At 40.6% G+C, this 19737-nt stretch overlaps 2 protein-coding genes across 2 annotated transcripts in view; one reads left to right on the top strand and one right to left on the bottom strand.

Moving 5' to 3' along the window:
• The window catches only part of LOC116306113 (uncharacterized), a 28509-nt gene extending 13121 nt beyond the window's left edge, over positions 1-15388 (top strand). The window contains exons 18-45 of the mRNA XM_089037193.1: positions 472-549; positions 877-1020; positions 1488-1738; positions 2159-2249; positions 2519-2632; positions 3122-3381; positions 3550-3640; positions 4229-4651; positions 5586-5735; positions 5900-6089; positions 6641-6768; positions 6978-7202; positions 7830-8101; positions 8646-8751; positions 8978-9218; positions 9296-9402; positions 9846-9872; positions 10195-10306; positions 10654-10725; positions 10958-11029; positions 11357-11428; positions 11696-11767; positions 12060-12131; positions 12394-12465; positions 12622-12693; positions 12808-12885; positions 13390-14441; positions 15075-15388. Of these exons, the coding sequence (XP_088893319.1) occupies positions 472-549; positions 877-1020; positions 1488-1738; positions 2159-2249; positions 2519-2632; positions 3122-3381; positions 3550-3640; positions 4229-4651; positions 5586-5735; positions 5900-6089; positions 6641-6768; positions 6978-7202; positions 7830-8101; positions 8646-8751; positions 8978-9218; positions 9296-9402; positions 9846-9872; positions 10195-10306; positions 10654-10725; positions 10958-11029; positions 11357-11428; positions 11696-11767; positions 12060-12131; positions 12394-12465; positions 12622-12693; positions 12808-12885; positions 13390-14441; positions 15075-15280 (4850 nt within the window). The 3' untranslated portion in view covers positions 15281-15388. The remainder of the gene's footprint in view (positions 1-471; positions 550-876; positions 1021-1487; positions 1739-2158; positions 2250-2518; positions 2633-3121; positions 3382-3549; positions 3641-4228; positions 4652-5585; positions 5736-5899; positions 6090-6640; positions 6769-6977; positions 7203-7829; positions 8102-8645; positions 8752-8977; positions 9219-9295; positions 9403-9845; positions 9873-10194; positions 10307-10653; positions 10726-10957; positions 11030-11356; positions 11429-11695; positions 11768-12059; positions 12132-12393; positions 12466-12621; positions 12694-12807; positions 12886-13389; positions 14442-15074) is intronic.
• Positions 15389-15612: 224 nt separating this feature from the next.
• Positions 15613-19667, bottom strand: LOC116306116 (uncharacterized). The gene is made up of 2 exons (XM_031716161.2): positions 19313-19667; positions 15613-17610 (listed from the first exon to the last, which is right to left on the bottom strand). The coding sequence occupies exons 1-2, from the start codon at positions 19484-19486 to the stop codon at positions 16108-16110; spliced, it is 1677 nt and encodes a 558-aa protein (XP_031572021.2). The 5' UTR covers positions 19487-19667; the 3' UTR covers positions 15613-16107.
• Positions 19668-19737: the final 70 nt, after the last annotated feature.

The following is a 19737-nucleotide window of genomic DNA, read 5'->3' as shown; positions in this document are numbered from 1 at the left end:
ATCAGCAGCATTATGCTATTTATCGTATTTATCATCATTATCGTTATCACTTATCAAAATCTAAATCATCATGACTCACCATCATCAACATCATCATCATCATCATCACCATCATCACCACCATCACCACCATCATCATCATCACTATCATCATCTCATCTACATCACCATGACTTATCATCATCACCATCATCACCATCATCTTCATCATCCCTATCACCATCTGCATCATCATGACTGATCATTATCATATCATTACCATCATCATTACCATCATCATCATCGTCATCGTCATCATCATCATCACCATCACCATCACCATCACCATCACCATCACCATCACCATCACCATCACCATCATCGTCATCGTCATCGTCATCATCATCATCAACATCGTCATCGTCATCAATCATCATCATAGTTATTCAATATAACTCTGAATAGAATTATTGCTATCTCTGATTTCCACAGGAAAGAATGTGATTGATTCTAATAGTTGCGTGGATTCGCAAAGTAGACGCAGTGATTCCTCACACTGTAAATCTAAAGGTAAACACGATACTATACAAGACGCCGTTTGTGGGTTCGATGAACATGATGCATTCTGGTATACCTTGGGTACAAATAACACCATGCAATTCACCGTCTATGAAAAGTATTTGTACCCATTCTATACCAGAATGCACCATGTTTGCTATCATTTTAGACTTCGATAAGCAGAATCCATTGGGTTTACTGAGTTTTCTGTACAAACAAAAACTCGTAATGCATAATAAAAATATAGTTGTACATGTACCCAAGCTAGACCACATTGCATCATGTTCGCTCTCTTAAAAATCTTTCTTTGTAGTTTTAATTGTTTTTGCTTTGTTTTAGGACTATGTGGTTTTGAGAGCGGTCCCTGTGGTTTTGAACAAAACCGCAGCAGCACGTTACAGTGGATTTTTTTCACTCCAGCTGAGTTGCTAAATAAAAAAGCAAATCTTCCAAGCCATGATCACACCACGATGACCAGAAACGGTATTTATAGATCACATTTCCTATGACCATCAAAAAGTCACGGTATTAGTTCGATTTCTGGACTAGGTCTCATATATGAGCAGAGTTTATTGTGTCTTTCCCTAGATTCAAGGGCTGTCCCTCCCCCCCTCGTTAGCCGTGCCCTGACGTTGATCAGCCCAGAGGTTGTTTCAGGTTTCTACTTGTGTTTTAGTCGTGTCCTGAAGTTGACCAGCTCTAAGTTTTTTCGGAGTATCGATAGAATTTAAGGTACGAATGTGCCATGCCGTGACCGTGACGGCGTTGTGTTCTATAACCTCGGGCGCCGCTGTGATTGGTTTAACGGATGTCACAAATTCCATGACATAAGCGTGACCCTACTGTAAGGCATTTCATATTCATACTGAATCTACTCTATGGCAGTTTGAGCGGGAAGGGAGTGCATTTTTTAAGAAAATACCATTCATTTTGTTTGTATTTCATTTCAGGAACCTACTTTCTTTTAAAGTCACAGCATGTGACGAGTGTGGTTAGGTCTTCAAGCCTTCACAGGGACTGGATCAACACTGGGCCAGGCTGTATGCAGTTTTGGTACTTTATTCCTAATGAATTATATTCCCTCCTTGAGATCGCTATTGAGACTCCGACCAGCTCACAGCTTCTCTGGAAGACTTCAAACTCTACTTCTGAAGTCTGGGCATTTGGACAAGTACAAATACCTGGAATCTCACCAGGAAAGGTTTGTATTAAGGTGACTCGTAGGTTGCCTAGTCTCTGAATTGAAGAAATAGAAAACAAGCGCGTGTGCAGTTATAAAACACGAAGGGATCGGCAAGACACGAGAGAAGTGTTAGGAGAAGCATTACACGTAGCTGAGTGCTTTTCAACACCTCTCGAGTGTTCTGCAAAGTTCTTAATCGTACACACCGCAGCAAATTTTATATATTTTTAATTCAATACAAATTAGAATGATTGTTATATTGGATAGGAATGACGCAATGAAAAAAGCGCGCGAGTGCTGTTTGCTCTCATAATGTATGCACTATCAAACACATACTATCCCAACATTCATTATTGTATTCTAAAAATCGCCCATTCTCTCGTACAATACAAACCAGTTTTTTTTACGTTTTCTTACTAAATTCAAATTTCTTTGCAGATTATTATTCTAGGACATGTCAAAGAGGGATTTGTGGCTCTGGATGACTTGGGGTTTGAAGACGGCCAGTGTTCGACTATATATACTCAAGGTAATTCAATTTCATAAGAGAATCGCCCATACTTGTGCGGGGCGTAGATAGAATGTAGTTCAATCTCAGAGACAAAACAATAGGTTCCGATTTTCAGGAGATTGGAATTCTTTTGTTTTGTCCCCCAGATCGAGCTGCTTTGACGTCACATGCAAGTGTTCTGTAGACCACAAGTGACAAAGCTTTTCAGATTGGACTTAAAGATGTGCATAGCATTGTAAAGCGCGATCAAAACGAACCTTGAGATAACTTTGTTTTCATTTTTACAGAAAACCCATCGTGTTATTTTGGTATCGGAGAGAAATGTAAATGGAACATTGAAGACGGATGGACACTAACATCAACAAGATTACCAAGCATGTCAAAACTGTACGATATACAAGGTATGAAGCCTGAATATCTCCTATGAAAAACTATTTAAGACGTGGGTAGCAATGAAAAAAAGCTAGTGTTCGACCCAACAGTGTCATTGTAAACCACATGAAGCAGGTCTAATTGGTCTTTCCAAGGATGCCTGGAAAATTGCCAACCAGTCGGAAGCGAGTCGGAAGCGAGTCGGAAGCGAGTCGGAAGCAAATGGGAAGCGCGCTGAATTAAGGGGCTGTTTTAGGGACACCATTTTTTCAAAAGGGCGAAAAGCTTAGCAAACCCTATTGCAAAACAGACTGAAAACCAAAGCAAATGTGATGCGTTTCAAAAAACTAAAATGACGAGAAACCTATCCCTAAGACAGCCCTATGATTCAGCGCGCGTCCTACTCGTTACCAGTTTCCGCGCAATCTCGGAATGGCCAATAAGCGAGGGATGAGTGGTTCTCTTTAAAAAGCCTCATATATGCAGTTTGAATTAAGATGAATACATATGTTTTACAGACCCAGGAGATTCCTTTCTTCTTCTGTCCTCGCCATTGTATAGAACAGCTAGCGTGTCGAGTCCACTTCTCTATCCAAAAGCTGAAGGATGGGGATGCTTTCGATTTTGGTTTTACAGCGGTAATAAATATTTTAGAAGAAAATTGGCCTTAGAATTCAAAACAGAAAATAGAACTACAGAGGTATGGAGCTACAGAAGCGCGACTGACAAATGGACATTTGTTCAACTGCCAATGCCATGGGAAGTGCAGCGCTTACAGGTAAGATTGACAAAATAAACATCTCTTCCCCCCTTCTCCCCCCCTTGGGTAATCCAAGGATATGGCGCCGTACCTTTATTATTTAATTTATTATTTGAAAATTTTTTTGGTATTAAATTAATAATCGATATTAACTTTGTGCGTAAATGTGCTAACACTTTGTTGCAGATCGTAATAAAAGGATTCATTCAAGATAAAGGGGCCTTTCTCGCTATAGATGATGTAGCGTTCTTGAAAGAACAGTGTCGCAAGATACCAGGTAAAACCACAAATAATTCAATCAAATTACAGTTTGCTTACCAAATTATTTATTAACGACCAACTCTTACGCTGTAGTTGCGCGCTCAAAAAAAAAAAAGAAAAAAAAAAAAAAAAAAAAAAAAGAAATAAAATAAAATAAAATATTATCTACGATAACGTTAGCGCCCATGTAGCTATTGCAAACTGGTCAGTCATGATTGCGCAACCTTCAATTGTTTCATAAAAGCTATCTTTGGGAATATCATTGTCGCTTTATTACATTACTTATAGCAATGTAAGCAATTGCGCGTTTTTCAGAGTTGCACGCCTTTAAAACGTCTTGTAAAACCTATCTTTGGGAATAGACCCCTTGCAGCATGTGGAAATGCAGGCATTGGACTGACATGTCAATAGGTTTCCAATTCTCAGATTAGTCTTTTGTTTTGTCCTACAAGCTGAGATTATTCGACGTCACATGCAAGGTCTATATCATCATTAAAGATGTGAATTTTGTTTCGTCAAGCAAATTTTTCTCGGAAAACCAAACAAAATAAAATGAAAAAATAAAAAAACCTTAATACTTAATATCATTGTTGTTTTATTCTAGTTTTAGGCAATGAATGTCAAGAGCACAATATCCTGGATGGTTCTGATCGGCGCTCTGACATGACTATCGCACGCCTAAGAAGTGACCCACCCTTATGTGATAAGCTAAACGAGCAGAAATGGTACAGATTTGCTGGAGCTGCCGGCGATCAAATGGAAGAATTTTGTTACAAACGCGAAGGTGTACCTCTGACACATCTAATAAAGTCCTGCGCGTATGATGACTACAGGGGTTGGGTCAACGGATCGCTTCCTTCGGTTGAGGAGGGTATTGTGGAAAGACAATTATGTTTCGTATACAGAGGTCCTTCGTGCTGTGAAAAACAAACTGTGGTCCGAGTACGTAATTGTGGCGGTTTTTATGTTTATCAATTCCCAAAGAAGTTGTCTAGTTGTTCAAGATACTGCACCAAATACAAACAAGGTGGGTCAGAAGACGTTAATATGTCATCATCTTTTTTAGGATGGAATGGAATGAATTGGAATGCAATGGATTGGAATGCAATGGAATAGAATGGATTGGTTTGGAATGGAATGGAATGGAATGGAATGGAATGGAATGGAATGGAATGGAATGGAATGGAATGGAATGGAATGGAATGGAATGGAATGGTATGGAATGGAATGGATTGGAATGGATTGGAATGGATTGGAATGGATTGGAATGGATTGGAATGGATTGGAATGGATTGGAATGGATTGGAATGGATTGGAATGGATTGGAATGGAATAGAATAGAATGGATTGGTTTGGAATGGAATGGAATGGAATGGATTGGAATGGAATGGATTGGAATGGATTGGAATGGATTGGAATGGATTGGAATGGATTGGAATGGAATGGAATGGATTGGAATGGAATGGATTGGAATGGAATGGAATGGATTGGAATGGATTGGAATGAATTGGAATGGATGGATGGAATTTGGAATAGTTGATGGTTGGAATTGGCGTGGATGATTGGAATGGATTTGGCTGGATTGGAATGGCTTTGGCCTGGATTTCTGGATGGAATGTTGGCTTGGATGTGGATTGTGGATGGATTGGAATGGATTGGAATGGATTGATGGATTGGCTGGATTGGATGGATTGGATGGAATGGATGGATGGAATGAATGGCCTGGCCTGGGGATGGAATGGAATGGCTGGTTGGCTGGAATGGATTGGATAGGAATGAATTGGAATGGAATGGATTGGAATGCAATGGAATGGAATGGATTGGAATGGAATGGAACGGATTGGAATGGATTGGAATGGTATGGAATGGAATGGAATGGAATGGATTGGAATGGAATGAAATGGAATCACATTGAACTGTGGACCTTACTCTTAACACTTGATTTTGTTTTTTGGTTGCAGAAATTCTAAACTTCAACGAGAACTCGGAATGGAAAGATTGGATACATCGTTCTAATCAAACAAGATGGACTCTTAATAATGACGAATGGATTGATGATGTAGAACAATCGATAGAAAAGAAGAGTGGTTGCTCAGTCAGTAGATTCCAAGGTAAGACCGATGTCTAAAATAAACAGGGGAAGGACAAAGGGAAGAAATCCGCTGACCTCAGTAGCGAGAGAAGCCGACAATTAGCAGCGCAAACAACCCGTGCTTTCCTTGGCAATGCTTGCGACGACCTATTGGTTTAACCATATAAACTACATTTCTTTTAGGGCATGAATTCGACCTTGGGATTTTCTTTTTGGGTTTCACCCCTTTCCCGCCGTTAAAGTTTAAAGGACCATTAACAGAGATGACGCTGTGTCTTTGGACGAGTGTTAATTCTTCTGTCCCAATATACTTGAAGATGGTCTATATTACCGATAGATTAGTACCTATGGCACCTGATATCGACATTTCAAGGTAAAAGCGCGGCAGGGGTTTGCTTGAGTGATATATGGGTTTGTCAAGTTACACAATAAATTTCAGCCAATCAGAATGCTCTGCTACGTTGTAGTCTTAGAGTCAAGACAGGCGGAGGCGGGGTAGGGGTAGGGTAAAGTTAGTAGCAGAGAATATAGATTAAGCATGACTGTGACAGTCACAGCACCTGGCACGACATTATGGCTCAGCCAATCAAAATACTGACTATGACACTGACATTGCTACGGTTACGTTACGGTCACACAACAGTTACGTCACAGTCACACAACGGTTACGGCACGGTCACACAACGGTTTTCGTATTGTTATGTCACAGTCATGGTCACGCCACGGTTACGGTATGGTAACACCACGGTTACGTCAAGGTCATGTAGCGTTTGTTTTACGTTTGTGTAACGCCACAGAAGATTCGTACCGTGACTTTTTCCCTAAGCTATACGAAATCTAATGTCCCATTGAGAGTTTGACATGTTTCATATACCTAATACACACCGAGGAGCACGTGGTGGTTAAAACTATTTGCTTCTATAGTTACAGACAGGTTAAATGGAAACATATATGCGTGACGTGGAAATCCGATTTTGGGGTGTGGCAGATGTACATTAATGGCATCCTGAAGGATCATGGGAAAGGCATCTTGGACAAAAAGATGATGCAAGGTAAAGAAACTTTTCAAAACCTTTTTATATACAAAATTTTAACTTTGTAAAGGATGGTTGGAAGTGGCTTTGAATCACAGTCCAGGGCCCCAGAGGTGAGAGTGTCATTCGCAACCGCTAGTGCATTACCTAGGAATTCCTGAAAATTTCAGATTCAAACTTCTATAGCCTGTTCATAGGAGCCTGAACAAAATCTCTTTTCACTTCAGACGCGTTATTCATCAAATTTGAATCAAGGTCAAGGGTCGACACTAAAATCAAGTTGAGCCGCCTGAATGTCTGGAGTCACGTGATGTCTGCTCATCAGATTCGTTACATGTCGTACCGATGTGGACAGGAAGAAGGGGACACTTTACGATGGAGCAATTTTATGCAAAGTATATCGATGTCTTGGGTTTTTACTCAGCATAACTCAACATGCAGAAGAAGCCAAGGTAGAAATGTTATTACTCATTTCGATAAATGTTACGTCTATTTTATTATATTCTGTTGTTGATTGGTTCATTGGCTTCGAGAGAAACGAGCGATGGTGACGGCAAGGTTTTTCCCGCCAAAAGCAAAGGAACAACGTATTGCGATGCTTAGGAGAAAAGTTAAAGCGGGAAAAGCAGATTAGAACGAGCGCCATGAAGTCACTGTGTGTGACCCTCACTTTGCGTCGAGGTAGTAATGCCTTGCCATAACTTTATATTGAAGTGAGGGAGAGAGAAAGGGAGCGAGGAATGAAGGGTGAGGGAGGGGAAGAGGGAGGGAGCGAGGGAGGAAGGGTGAGGGAGGGGAAGAGGGAGGGAGGGAGCGAGGGAGTAAGGGTGAGGGAGGGGAGGAAAAGATAGAAACAAGCAAGTATAAACCATAGAGCAGAAAAACTACGACTCACTGATATCATACTAGGTAAATTCATTGGTTGATGACCGAGAGAATTCCACATTAAATTCACACACACAAAAAAACGATATCATCCGAATATGTTCACTCCAAGTTTTGATGTCCAAACAGTGCGCACGTACTATTTGTGCCATCGGGTATTATAATGAATTATTTTTATTTTTTATTTTTTGAAGAGAATGTCTTGAGTTTGATCACCAATTCCAGGCAAAATCCACACAGCGTTGCAACGATAGAGAGCCCGCGATACGAGAGGTCATCGGATTCTCCAGCGAGATGTTTAAAGTTTAGGTACAAAATCTGGGCACCTGGGGCGAGGTCGTTAAAAATATATCAAGAACTGGATGACAAAAAATACACCAAGAGACCGATATGGATGGTTAAGGACAGTGTGGACAGTAGATGGAGGGATGGACAAGTAACACTAGTAGCTGTAACGGCTTACAAAGTATGTATTCTTAAATAACAAGTAAGGTTTAAACAGTGGACCCGGTTTTATTGATTTTAAATACTCCCTTCCCATATGTGATTGAAGTCGCTTTACAACGAGGACAGTGGTTAGTATGAGGTGCAGAGACTGAAGGTGGTCACTGCCAAAATGTCTTCCTGTTGTCGTCAGTGTTTTTTTTTACATTCCTCCAATATTGGTATGGCGAAGTGCATGTGGAGAGACGGACCCCCATTTAAATATTGTGTATATACTCAATTGAAGAATCGTTGTCGGGTTCAGAAACAAAGAACATAGAAACTGAGACCGAAATGGCACATGGAAAGTACAAAATTACATCCATACTGTGACCGTCGACACGGAATACGCGTTTGGCATTCTAAACCAACTGCATGGATGACGCAAATGAATAAATTATAATATAATTATGACATTTCTCATGTGCCATTTCGGTCTCAGCTTCTATGTTCTATGTTTCTGAACCCGACAACGATTCTTCAATTGAGTGTATACATATAGCATTATTATATTTTTTGTTGGACAGGTTATTATTGAGGGCGTAACGTCAAACGCACCAGGGATAATGTCAATAGAGGGTCTGTACACTACTGACGGGTACTGCGTTGTCATGCCAACCACCGCGAGGAAAGGTACGCAAACATGCATTTTCTCTTTCACAATAAATTAAGAACTGAATGGGTGAGTGAATGAAAGAGTTTAACAATGAGTAAACGGTCACGAACAAACGAATGAACAACCAAACAAATTAATGAATGAATATAATGGATGGTTGGATAGAGGGATGGATGGATCTATGGATGAAATTCATTGGATGGAAATCAAATAATTATATTAACGTAACGCTTTCAAAAACAGCTTGCAACGAGATTCTGAACAACGAGACAGGTTACATTACGTCACCATACTATCCTGGTTTCTATGACAACAATGCTAACTGTACCTGGACAATCAAGGCCAGCAAGGGTCACGTGATTCGTCTTGAAATCCAATCATTTGAACTGGAGTTGAGCCCGCAGTGTTTAGCTGACTACGTAGAGGTGTATGACGGGGAGGTACCTCTACCCACTACTCGTTTTGGTCGGTACTGTGGAGTCAGGTAAGGTGCAGTGCGATTTGAGTGAGTTGGTGTTTCTTTCCTTGCTTACCCTGACCCAGTTTTCCATCTTATTTCAGATATCCTTCGTCAGTTCAATCAACGTCTAACACGTTGTTAGTTACCTTCATGTCGAACGAGAAAACCATACGAACAGGGTTTAAACTTTTCTACAAGACAATTAAAGGTATTGACTGACTGACTAACTGACTGACTGACTGACTGACTGACTGACTGACTGACTGACTGACTGACTGACTGATTAACTGACTGACTGACTGACTGATTAACTGACTGACTGACTGACTGACTGACTGACTGACTGACTGACTGATTAACTGACTGACTGACTGACTGATACTGACTGACTGACTGACTGACGGACTGATTAACTGACTGACTAACTGACTGACTGACTGACTGACTGACTAACTGACTGACTGACTGACTGACTGACTGATTAACTGACTGACTATAATATATTTTTATACAATATATTTTCATTGTTGCAAAGAGTAGAAAGACTTTCTGCTTCGCGCAACAAAACATGTCGCGCACAGGGTGGTAATACGAGCAACATTTTTTTGCCCGTATGCCTACACCTTAATGTTTCTTCTTTCTGAATTTCAGAACCTCAAGACGACGGATGTATTCAGGGTGAGTTTGGTCATTCATTATAAATAGATATAAGGAGCAGTGGTTGATAAGAAATTCAGAATAAAACATATTTGTTCTACGACCCACTCAATTCCCCGTGTATTACGACCATCTTTCGAGTGCAATAACAGAGCGATAATACACAGTCTGTGAACCGGTTTTGAATGGGTTTTCTTGCTAATGTCAGCGCAAGGGGATTTTCACCTTTTCCTTTGTGCGGAAATGCAAGTGTACGAGTGAAAGCGGCCATATTTTTTTTGAGCGAGTGAAATACGAGTGAAATACTTGCAGTGTAATAACCTCTCTATATTTCTACCGACAGATTGCCCATCTGATTGTTCTTGTCAAAGGGCAATGACTGGCAACGAAGTCATCTTATCATCCAAAAGACTACAGTCAGTTCCTGATAGACTTCCAAGGGAAACAAGTGCAATGTAATCACCATTACATATTCAATAAGAAATACAAACCTTGTATATCCATCCATCCATCCATCCATCCATCCATCCATCCATCCATCCATCCATCCATCCATCCATCCATCCATCCATCCATACATACATACATTAATCATTCAATTCCTCATATCCCATCCATCCATTCAGACGCCATCTCATCCACCCACACATGCATTTATCTATCCATCTATCTGCCCACCCTTCCATCCATTCTTCTTTTCCATTCCAGTTCCATTCTTCTATGCATTCACAAATCCCAATCATCGTTACTCACTACTTCGCTATTTCTTCCAACCATTCCTACTATCTTGGGTATTCTTTAGTCTGTTTTCAGGGAACAAGATTCACCAAATCGAAACTAAAAGCTTTTCCAACCTTCCTTTCTTGTCATTCATGTAAGTATTATTTAGTTTAATCGAATTGAGATTACAAAAACAATAAGTGAAAGACAACAGGGGCGTATCAGGGAGGGTGGGGAGGGAGGGATGATTTGTTAATATTAGTGGTACACCTTGAGTAATCCTGTTTGAGCCCCTGACAAATAAGGACTGTTTTTACAGTTTCTGGTTTTAAAAAGAACTCTTATCATAATAAAACTTTAAGCTCTATTTTTATTGTCTTCTCCAGTGATTCAAGCTATAACGTCATTTTCAAGGTGCAGGAACAATCCTTTTTCAACCTTCCTTCGTTAAAAATATTGTAAGTAATGGAGTCTTGTTGTTGTAAGACTGGAAAATTGGCTGGTCATTGGTCAGTCGGTCGAGCGGTCGGTTGGTCGGTCGGTTAATTGATGGGTGTGTGAGTGGGCCAGTTGGGCGTTTGGTTTGTCAGTTGGTTGGTTGATTGGTTGGTTGGTTTGTCGGTCGGTCGGTCGGTCGGTCGGTCGGTCGGTCGGTCGGTCGGTCGGGTCGGTTGGTTGGTGGGTGGGTGGGTGGGTCGTTGAACGTGGGTAGTTTTGTTTGGTCAGCTTTAGTTGCAAAATATATTTCAAATTTATTTCTTCTTTTAATTTCTTGGAACTAACAGGCGACTCAACGCAAATTTCCTCAAGGAATTAGACGGAACAATGTTCAATAAACTAACAAGTCTAGAGGCCTTGTAAGTATATAGTAGACTACAAAACCACTAACGTCAGTTCCCGTACCGTAACCATGAAATACGCCAAATCCGGTCCGGATTAGATAAGAACTAGCCTGGGGTGACAACATTCCTTTAACTTGATAGTTATGGGACCAAAATGTTTATCGGAATCTATAACTCTAAAATAAATAGCAACAACAACAACAACAACAACAACAACAAAATAATATAATTGTGGTAATTTCCTATACGGAACATTAATTTTATTTGCTGTGATTTTTATAGAGATCTTAGTGAAAACTTGATTATAGCAATTGAAAACAGCACCTTTTTAAGTCTCTTCAATCTACAATTCCTGTAAGTATTAGGTCCCAATATGAATCCTTGAGGGATCCCCGTTAGGGTATATTTGAGTTTGAATCATCTTATGCAATAATTATATAATGATTTAATAATTTAATAGTTTACGAGCTTCATATGTTGTTTTACTATCCTTTGAGGCCTTCTATCTTTTATCCTATAAAGTTAAAAGGGGTCCTAGTGTTAAACGTTGGGGGATACCAATAAATAATACCAACTCATAAATATTTAATAATTTTAAAGCTTTTTTTAAATATCATTTTATCATCAATTTAAACATTATTTTCAGTGGTCTCCATAGCAACCGACTGACGGATCTTAAGAGCGAGACCTTCGCAAATAACACAAAATTATTGCATCTGTAAGTGAAATATAAAACATATCATATATATATATATACCGTATTTCATTTACTAAGCTTCCAGAGGCTTTTTCTTTTTCAGTGCTTTTGGAATGGGGACTATTTGAAGGGGCTTATTAGAAGGGAGACTAGGGGGTCAATAGAGGAAATACGGAATATGATTTCAAAATCCGGTATTTTATGGATTGGGCGCCCTGTGGCACTTGTAGTCCTAGTGTATTAAAGGCTGCAGTGCCAATCTTTATTTTCTTTATGTTTTCAGGTATCTTCACAATAACGCATTGGAAAGGATTCCAACTGGGCTGTTTCGTCAGCAGAAAAATCTTAAAACCCTGTAAGAAAATGTTAGATTTTGTTTCCCGCTTTTTGTGTTGGTCTTCTTGAAATCTGTCTGTGTCTATTTCCGTATAATTATCTGCTTCATTTGATATTGTTTTTCTCTTTCTTTATCTCTTTCTTTATTCTAATTTTCGTAATCTGTTTACTTTAGGAAACTTCATTCAAACAAAATCAGGTCACTGGACAAATCTTCTTTTACAGGGCTCGCCGAGCTACAGAAACTGTGAGTCTTGCGCGAATATCCTTTCGTCATCCAAAATGGCGGCCATTTATTTCGAGCTTTTCCTACCTCGATACAAAGTTACAAAGAAAATTACTTGTCTTCTTCAACTTTTAGAACACTGCACGACAACCCACTCAAGGAGCAGAATGTTCAAAAAGATGCATTCGCACAGCTCGTTAACTTACGAAATTTGTAAGTAGTCAGACGAACTTGTAAAATCGTCAGTGACCACGAAGGGGGAGAAGGCTTTAATTTCTGTCCCACACTCAGATAGAGCTTGAGTTTGATATAAATGTAAAAAGCTCACGGTACGAAAATACAGTGAAAGCGATGATGCCGCATGCAAGGACTTTTCATTATTGGCTGAGTAATAACCTCACGCGATGTGATTGGTTCCAAAGGTACCGCGCCGTGCCGTGCCGTGCCGAGCCGTGTGCCTTTATGTTTCAAGAAATCTGATCTAATCTGGTTAACATGAGAAAGATTTTATTTATCCCACTTTTATCGCGTCCGTTGACTCTCGATCCAGATCTTCTTCTCATATTTTTACCGCGCGCGCAGATAAAAGTGGGTCCAGTTCTGGACTAGGGGGAAAAGACTCTTTCGTTGTGCCTCCTGTCATGGCTGCCAACACGTGATGGTGCAAAGCCTCAATAGATATATTTCACTTATAAAAGCATTTTGTCTTGTTTCCAGAACATTAGACAGCTTCATCCTATGTTGCTATGCAACCAAGAATAACCCCAACCTTAATTGCGAATCGCCTAGCAACCAGTTGTCAAGCTGTGATGACATGCTTAAAACCTCTGCCTTACGTTTTGGTATTTGGATCCAGGGAATCATAGCATCTTTTGGCAACGTGGCTGTTATCATCTGGTGGTCCAAGTGTTCCAAGCCAACCAAGAATAAATCAAAGTCAGAGATACAAGACGTGCAGTCGTTGTTATTTTCTAATCTGGCGTGTGCTGATTTCCTAATGGGAGTATATTTACTATTTATTGCGGTGCACGATGCGCTATGGATGGGAGAATACTTCCAACATGATGTCGACTGGAGATCAGGCTTCGGGTGTAAGATAGCAGGGGTAATATCAACACTCTCAAGTGAGGTATCTGTGATGATCCTGGTGGTCGTTACCGCAGACAGAATCAAATCCATTCTTTTTTATTTCTCTTCCGCACGTCTCACGATTAGATTGACTCGTATCATTTGTTCATTTATATGGATTACGTCCTCCATATTGTCAGTCGCTCCTCTTCTCATTCCAAGCTACTTCAACGACAAGGAATCGGGGTTCAGTTTTTATGGCCGTTCAACTGTCTGTCTTCCACTGCAGTTATCCACCGATCGCCCTGACGGCTGGGAGTACTCGGTGGGCGTCTTCGTTATCTTCAATGGAGCAGCATTTCTGTTCATTGCGCTTGGTTATCTCGCGATATTCATTAAAGTTCGCCAATCAGCACGCAGGGTGGGTTCAGCTCGAAGCTCTAAACGTCCAATGGGGAAAAGAATGTTTTTGATAGTTTTGACAGACTTCTGCACTTGGATTCCAGTAGTTGCACTGAGTGTACTATCGCTAACTGGTCATTTCAACGATTCGTCTGGGAAAGTGTATGCAGTGATTGCGGTTTATGTGATTCCCTTTAATTCATCTTTAAATCCAGTTTTGTATACGTTTTCTACGGTCGAAGCAAGGAAGAAGCTCAAGAAGGGATTTTACAAGTGGCTTTCGAAGTTTTCGAAATCAGGTATGTTGTTGAGATACTGGACTATGTTTCTTATGGGAGAGAACGCGTCTTACCGTGCCGTGCAGTCCCGTAACTGTAATCGCTGTTTGTTATGGTGTTTCAGGTTTAGTTGTAAACTTGTGTCCTGAATTGATGTTGGTAGACTTAAATGAATTTCAAATTCAAAGCTTTGGATTGAATCATCATCATTATCATTATCATCATCTTCACTATCGTCGTCATCCCCACCTTCATCATCATTATCACCATTATCTTCACTAACACCACTTTCATCAATATCATCATCTTCACCACCATCATCATCATCATTAGCAACATCCTCATCACATCCTCATCATCGTCATCATCATCATCTTCACCACACTGTCGTCATCATCATCATCACACCATCATCATCATCACACTATCATCATCATCACACTATCATCATCATCCCCATCAGCATCATCACACCATCATCACCATCATCCTCACCACTATCACCATCGTCCTCCTCCTCGTCAATGTTCTAAAACCTTTCCTCTATGAAAACAAATATTAGACATACATATCACAACGAATAAAGGTGAAAGGAAACAAATTCTCATTCATTTCTCGTCATTTCATACATTATATTTTCCTCTGTATTTTCAGAATCAATAAGTGTCAACAATTCCAGTCTTAGAACAAGAGAGTCTTATTTGGGGCTCAGTTTCCATCGTTTGTTCAACCGTTCACGTTCATCATCTTCATCAGTTCCAACAAACACTTTCGGCGGAGTAAGTAAAAAACACGATCAAAATGAACCAAACTTTATTGTATTTTTCAGTCGTTCACAGAAATTTTTTCTGTGCCTTTGATTTGGAATCGAGGGCGCTTTCCAAGGCCTCCTCGGGTTCAATTACTTGGACTTTTCCGTATGCTTGTTAGACTCACAGTTTATTGGGCTACTTCCTTAGTGGAGTGGAGTGGAGTGTGTGTGTGTGAGTGAGTGTGTGTGTGTGTGTGGGGGGGGGGGGGGGGGGTTGCATGTTTCGAGATTCATGGGAATGGTTTTAAGGGACATCCTTAGTTCATTAGTCCTCTAAAGCTGTCCCACAATGCACTGCAATGCTAACTCAACCCAGTTTTTTCTTCAACCATGGCTAGTGATCCGTAGGGGAATGGACCAAGACTAAAGACGGCTGCTAAGTAGATTCGAATGAACCTTTATTTACTAGTAATAAACAGGTTTTTACCCTAAATTAACATGGCTTCTTTATCATTTTCAGATAGAGTTGCGGAGTTTCACTCGGAATATCAGCTCTTAAAGCAGCAAGAATGGATCTAAGAAAACGGACTTATAAGCTTTACTGACTTTACCACGCTGTAAACAATTAACTGTTCATACATTCCAGGTTTTACCGGACTAATAATTCAAATTCTAATTCGATCTATCAGCTGCCTTACCTGTTAGGCATTAAGCCGACCACCCGTAGTGGTAAACGCATTAGACTATATTAGATTACAAAGTAGAATCAAATTAATGCTGTACCCGATCAAAATTACGATGCATTAAAGATTAACTTAGATTTATCGCTTAACTTTGAATTTCCATTCTTAAGTCTTGGTTGCAATTATTTGAAGTTGTCTGAAATTCAAAGTGATATTACTATCACCGACCTGCCTACCATCCTTGGTGGCTTTACTACTGTTTCAGAACTTCGTCTTGCATGGCTGGAATCAACCCTTTACGAAAGGCAGTAGAGAGGAGCTCTTCGGCGTCCGCGATGTTTGGGTACTGACGCATAGCCCACTTTAGATACAATGCGAACTCATTCCAATCCACTGTGCCATCGGAATCCATATCGATGGCTCCCAAGGCCTTCGTGGTCTCCTCACAACGGTAGCAACCAAAGTACGGGGCCATGAAGCCGTTGTAGAACGCGTCGAATTCAAGTTGGTCATCCTTGACTCCATCTCTAAGGTCCCACTCATCCCACATGGCGCGTACCTCTGCAATCACCTCTTGTGCGTGGATATCCTTTGGTTTGTTACTGGCTATCACTTCACTCATCTTTTCAGTAAGTTTGCCACCAGAGCGGTCAAATAACAGTGCCAGACCCACGGCGCTCATATACTCCTCTTTTCTGTTCTTATGCAGATCTTCTAACATCACTTCCTTCATTCTGTGGGCCCTTTCTTCAGTAAACTGTGGGTCATCTCCAAACAGGGTCTTGAGCCTGGAAACAATCATCGGCGGCGAGGCCAATGTAGTCATCCTCATGACTGGTTTCTCGCCAAAGAACTCGGCCATGTTGAAGTCCTTCTTATCTGGTTGGAAATTCGGCATCCCAAAGACCATATCGAGAGCGCGTTCACCGTAGACGGGTTGTTTTGGGTGTGGTGGCTTCCCAGTGGTGATTGTTTGGACGTTAATTGCGGCCTCGCGAAGCTTCACGCAGTTGTACTGCTTAAGAACACGCTTATTACCAAGGCGAATCAAATTCATGAGGGTCATGGTTGAACTGCAGTGGCCCATTGCTGCTCCCTCTTCACAGAGGCTGGCCCAGACACCGTTTGCACCGTTAGCAATGCATTCCAGTTGCGTCGACACACACAGGCCCCATTGCTCATGCACATGTACAAGAAGATGTCCTTCATGAAACCCACAGTCGTCCATCTCCGCACGAACGGCAGCCGTCCACGCACCAAGCTCTTCAGGAAGGTATTTTCCCGATTCTTCGTAAATCAAGCCAAAGGGTCGTTCGTTTTGAGGGAGGGACGACAGATAATTAACCACTTTAAACTGGCGCTCTGGTTCCTTTATCATGGCGTCCGAGAAATCCCGAAGGTTGAAGAGGATGCGAGCATCTGCAGCGAGATTCTCACGGGCCCATTTCATTCTATCAGAACAAAGCTGACAGATTTGCTCCACGGTGAATTTGTCGTAATCGATTCCCTTGTAGACCAGATCGAACTCGATGATCACGTTGCGCAGGCCCAGCTCTTTGCACTTCCTCAGACCAACTGGAATAGCTTTAGTATTCGGCACTCGGTTTCTGTCAATGGATTCAAGGAACTCACTGAAGGCCCAAAGTTTACTGAAGTCTTCACCTTTCTCTGCTAGTTGACGAATAAATGTGTCACCCAAACGAGTCATGTGCGAAAACGACGCCACGATCATTTCCTTGAAGCCAACCTTTTTGATCTAAAAATACAAAGGATAGTAGGTGAGTGAATGTCCGACCGACCGACCGACTGACTGACCGACCAAATGTCAAAAGGTCTAGTCGCTAGTCGTATATGGACCTATGGACCTAATCCATCTAGACATAACATTTTCAAATTTCACACCACGTGTCATTCTCTTGAGAATAATATTCTTTTTTTGAGTCGTATCTCTTCAAAAACAAAATGATCGAGAAGATGCGCAAATAACTCGTAAACTATTTGTTTAAATTACACATCCAACAGGATTACGGATTACCATTTTTGCATTGCTTGAAGGGGAATTCCATTGATGTAATGATTGAAGGAGCTCAAGTGTTATATAAAGCTGACAAAGAAAACATTATTTGGAAATAACCCAAAATAAATCAATAAGAGAAGCTGAATTTGGATACAATGCCCTATGGGCTACTTGACTACAACCACTGGTCTTGAAGTAGAAGATTGCTATGCCTCGTGGCAAGAAACCGATGCTCACTTATTATGGCCATCGATGGCCGGCATTACGCCGTGGACCAGTATGGCAATATATATGACCAAAAGGAAGATGTTGATAATAACGTCCTATCAGAAGGTCTTAGTTTTTCAGGACTATTACTGGTAGCTGAAGAAAGTGCAGAGAAATTGAAGAGTCGTTATGCAAATATTCTCCCGAACTTAACCGTGTGGAACGACCGAGAGCGTTGTTGTCCACCGACGAGGTGAGCTGTTTAGGTACACCTCACTTTAAAAAAAACGGGGGTTGGCTAAAGGCACCCAGCCACCCCACCTCCGCCGTCCCTGTTCACGGAATGTTTTAAGGTTGTCAAGCTTTTTTTGTTACACGCAAAGTAATGATTAAAAATTTCTTGGCGGTTTTCGAAATCCAGAATTTTCATTTTCAAGTTTCTGCAGCGTTTTACAGCATGCGACAGCAGGGAGATTCTTCGCGCTGTTTCAATTAAATTTAGTAATTTTTTTTCTTAGAAAGGGTTGATTCAAAAGCTAATCATTTTGATAATTGATAATTTTGATTGCATGACTTGAGCCTAGGTAAATAAAAAAAAACTTGCCATTGCTAATAAAATTTGAATCACGGTTTCTGCTCGATGCCACATATTTATATTAATTCATTGGTTAAGAAGCTGCGAGCTCCAAATTTTACACTTTTTTTGAAACAACCTTTCACCGAATGGAATAAGCAATGGATGATTTTAGAAGGGGCATGGCCACTCCTTGCAACTCTGCATAATATGCCTAAAACATGGCTGATAATATAACAATAAACACATTTTAAATTAGTCAAACCACCTCAAGCGTAAACACGTAGAGGTCATTAATGACTTTATTTTTGAATTCTTGATTTCATTATTCGATGCTAACATTCATTTTTAAAAACGAAGTCTTCAATATTCAAAAAAAAAATAAAAAAAAAAAAAAAAAAAAATAATAATAATAATAATGATAATAAGTTTGAAAATTCGATTAACTTGGCTCGTTGGCTCTTGAATATAGCGTAAACAGAAGGTAAGTCATTAAATATTACATTTTCCTTGCACAAAAAGTTGCTCTTGCATTTGAGCTGCATACATCCTAGGCTTTTGTATATGCTAGGCTTTGAAGATTTGACACGCAGAAGTGGTTTGACTGTAAATAAACGTTTTGCGCGGGATGTATTTCGTATTAGTACCACGTCACCTTACCTCATTATATATCTTCCATTTATTTTCGATGGTATGTCCTCGGAGCTGCCCTACGGTGCTCTCACGAAGCGAGTTGTCCAACACGAAAAGCTCCTTGTGGACTAAAGCCTTTCTGTCTTCTTTAACATCACGGATGTCCTTTCTCATTTTGCGAATTCTTTGGCGAAAAGCCATTTTTGTTAGAGCACTACAGCTGCTGTGGAAGAGCTAATAGAACAATTGTTTGCACCTCAAGTGATGGGCGAGGAATGAGCGGAGACGAGAGTAGAGTGTAATTTGAATGTGGTAATCACTGGAAAAAGTGACGCGGGCCGGCATGTGAGCGAGGCAATTTAATATTTTGCCGCGCTCATGCATGCCCGCGAAAATTTTGACCTCTTAGCCCCTCTTGAAAACACACCTTAACCACAGCTGCTTTCAAGTCA

Source organism: Actinia tenebrosa, unplaced genomic scaffold, assembly GCF_029948245.1.
Source record: "Actinia tenebrosa isolate PJP-AT-01 unplaced genomic scaffold, QUT_ActTen_1.0 PGA_scaffold0__85_contigs__length_37466705, whole genome shotgun sequence".
Taxonomy (NCBI): domain Eukaryota; kingdom Metazoa; phylum Cnidaria; class Anthozoa; order Actiniaria; family Actiniidae; genus Actinia; species Actinia tenebrosa.
Note: the sequence above shows the minus strand (reverse complement) of the source record. Positions and strands in the feature narration are given on the sequence as shown.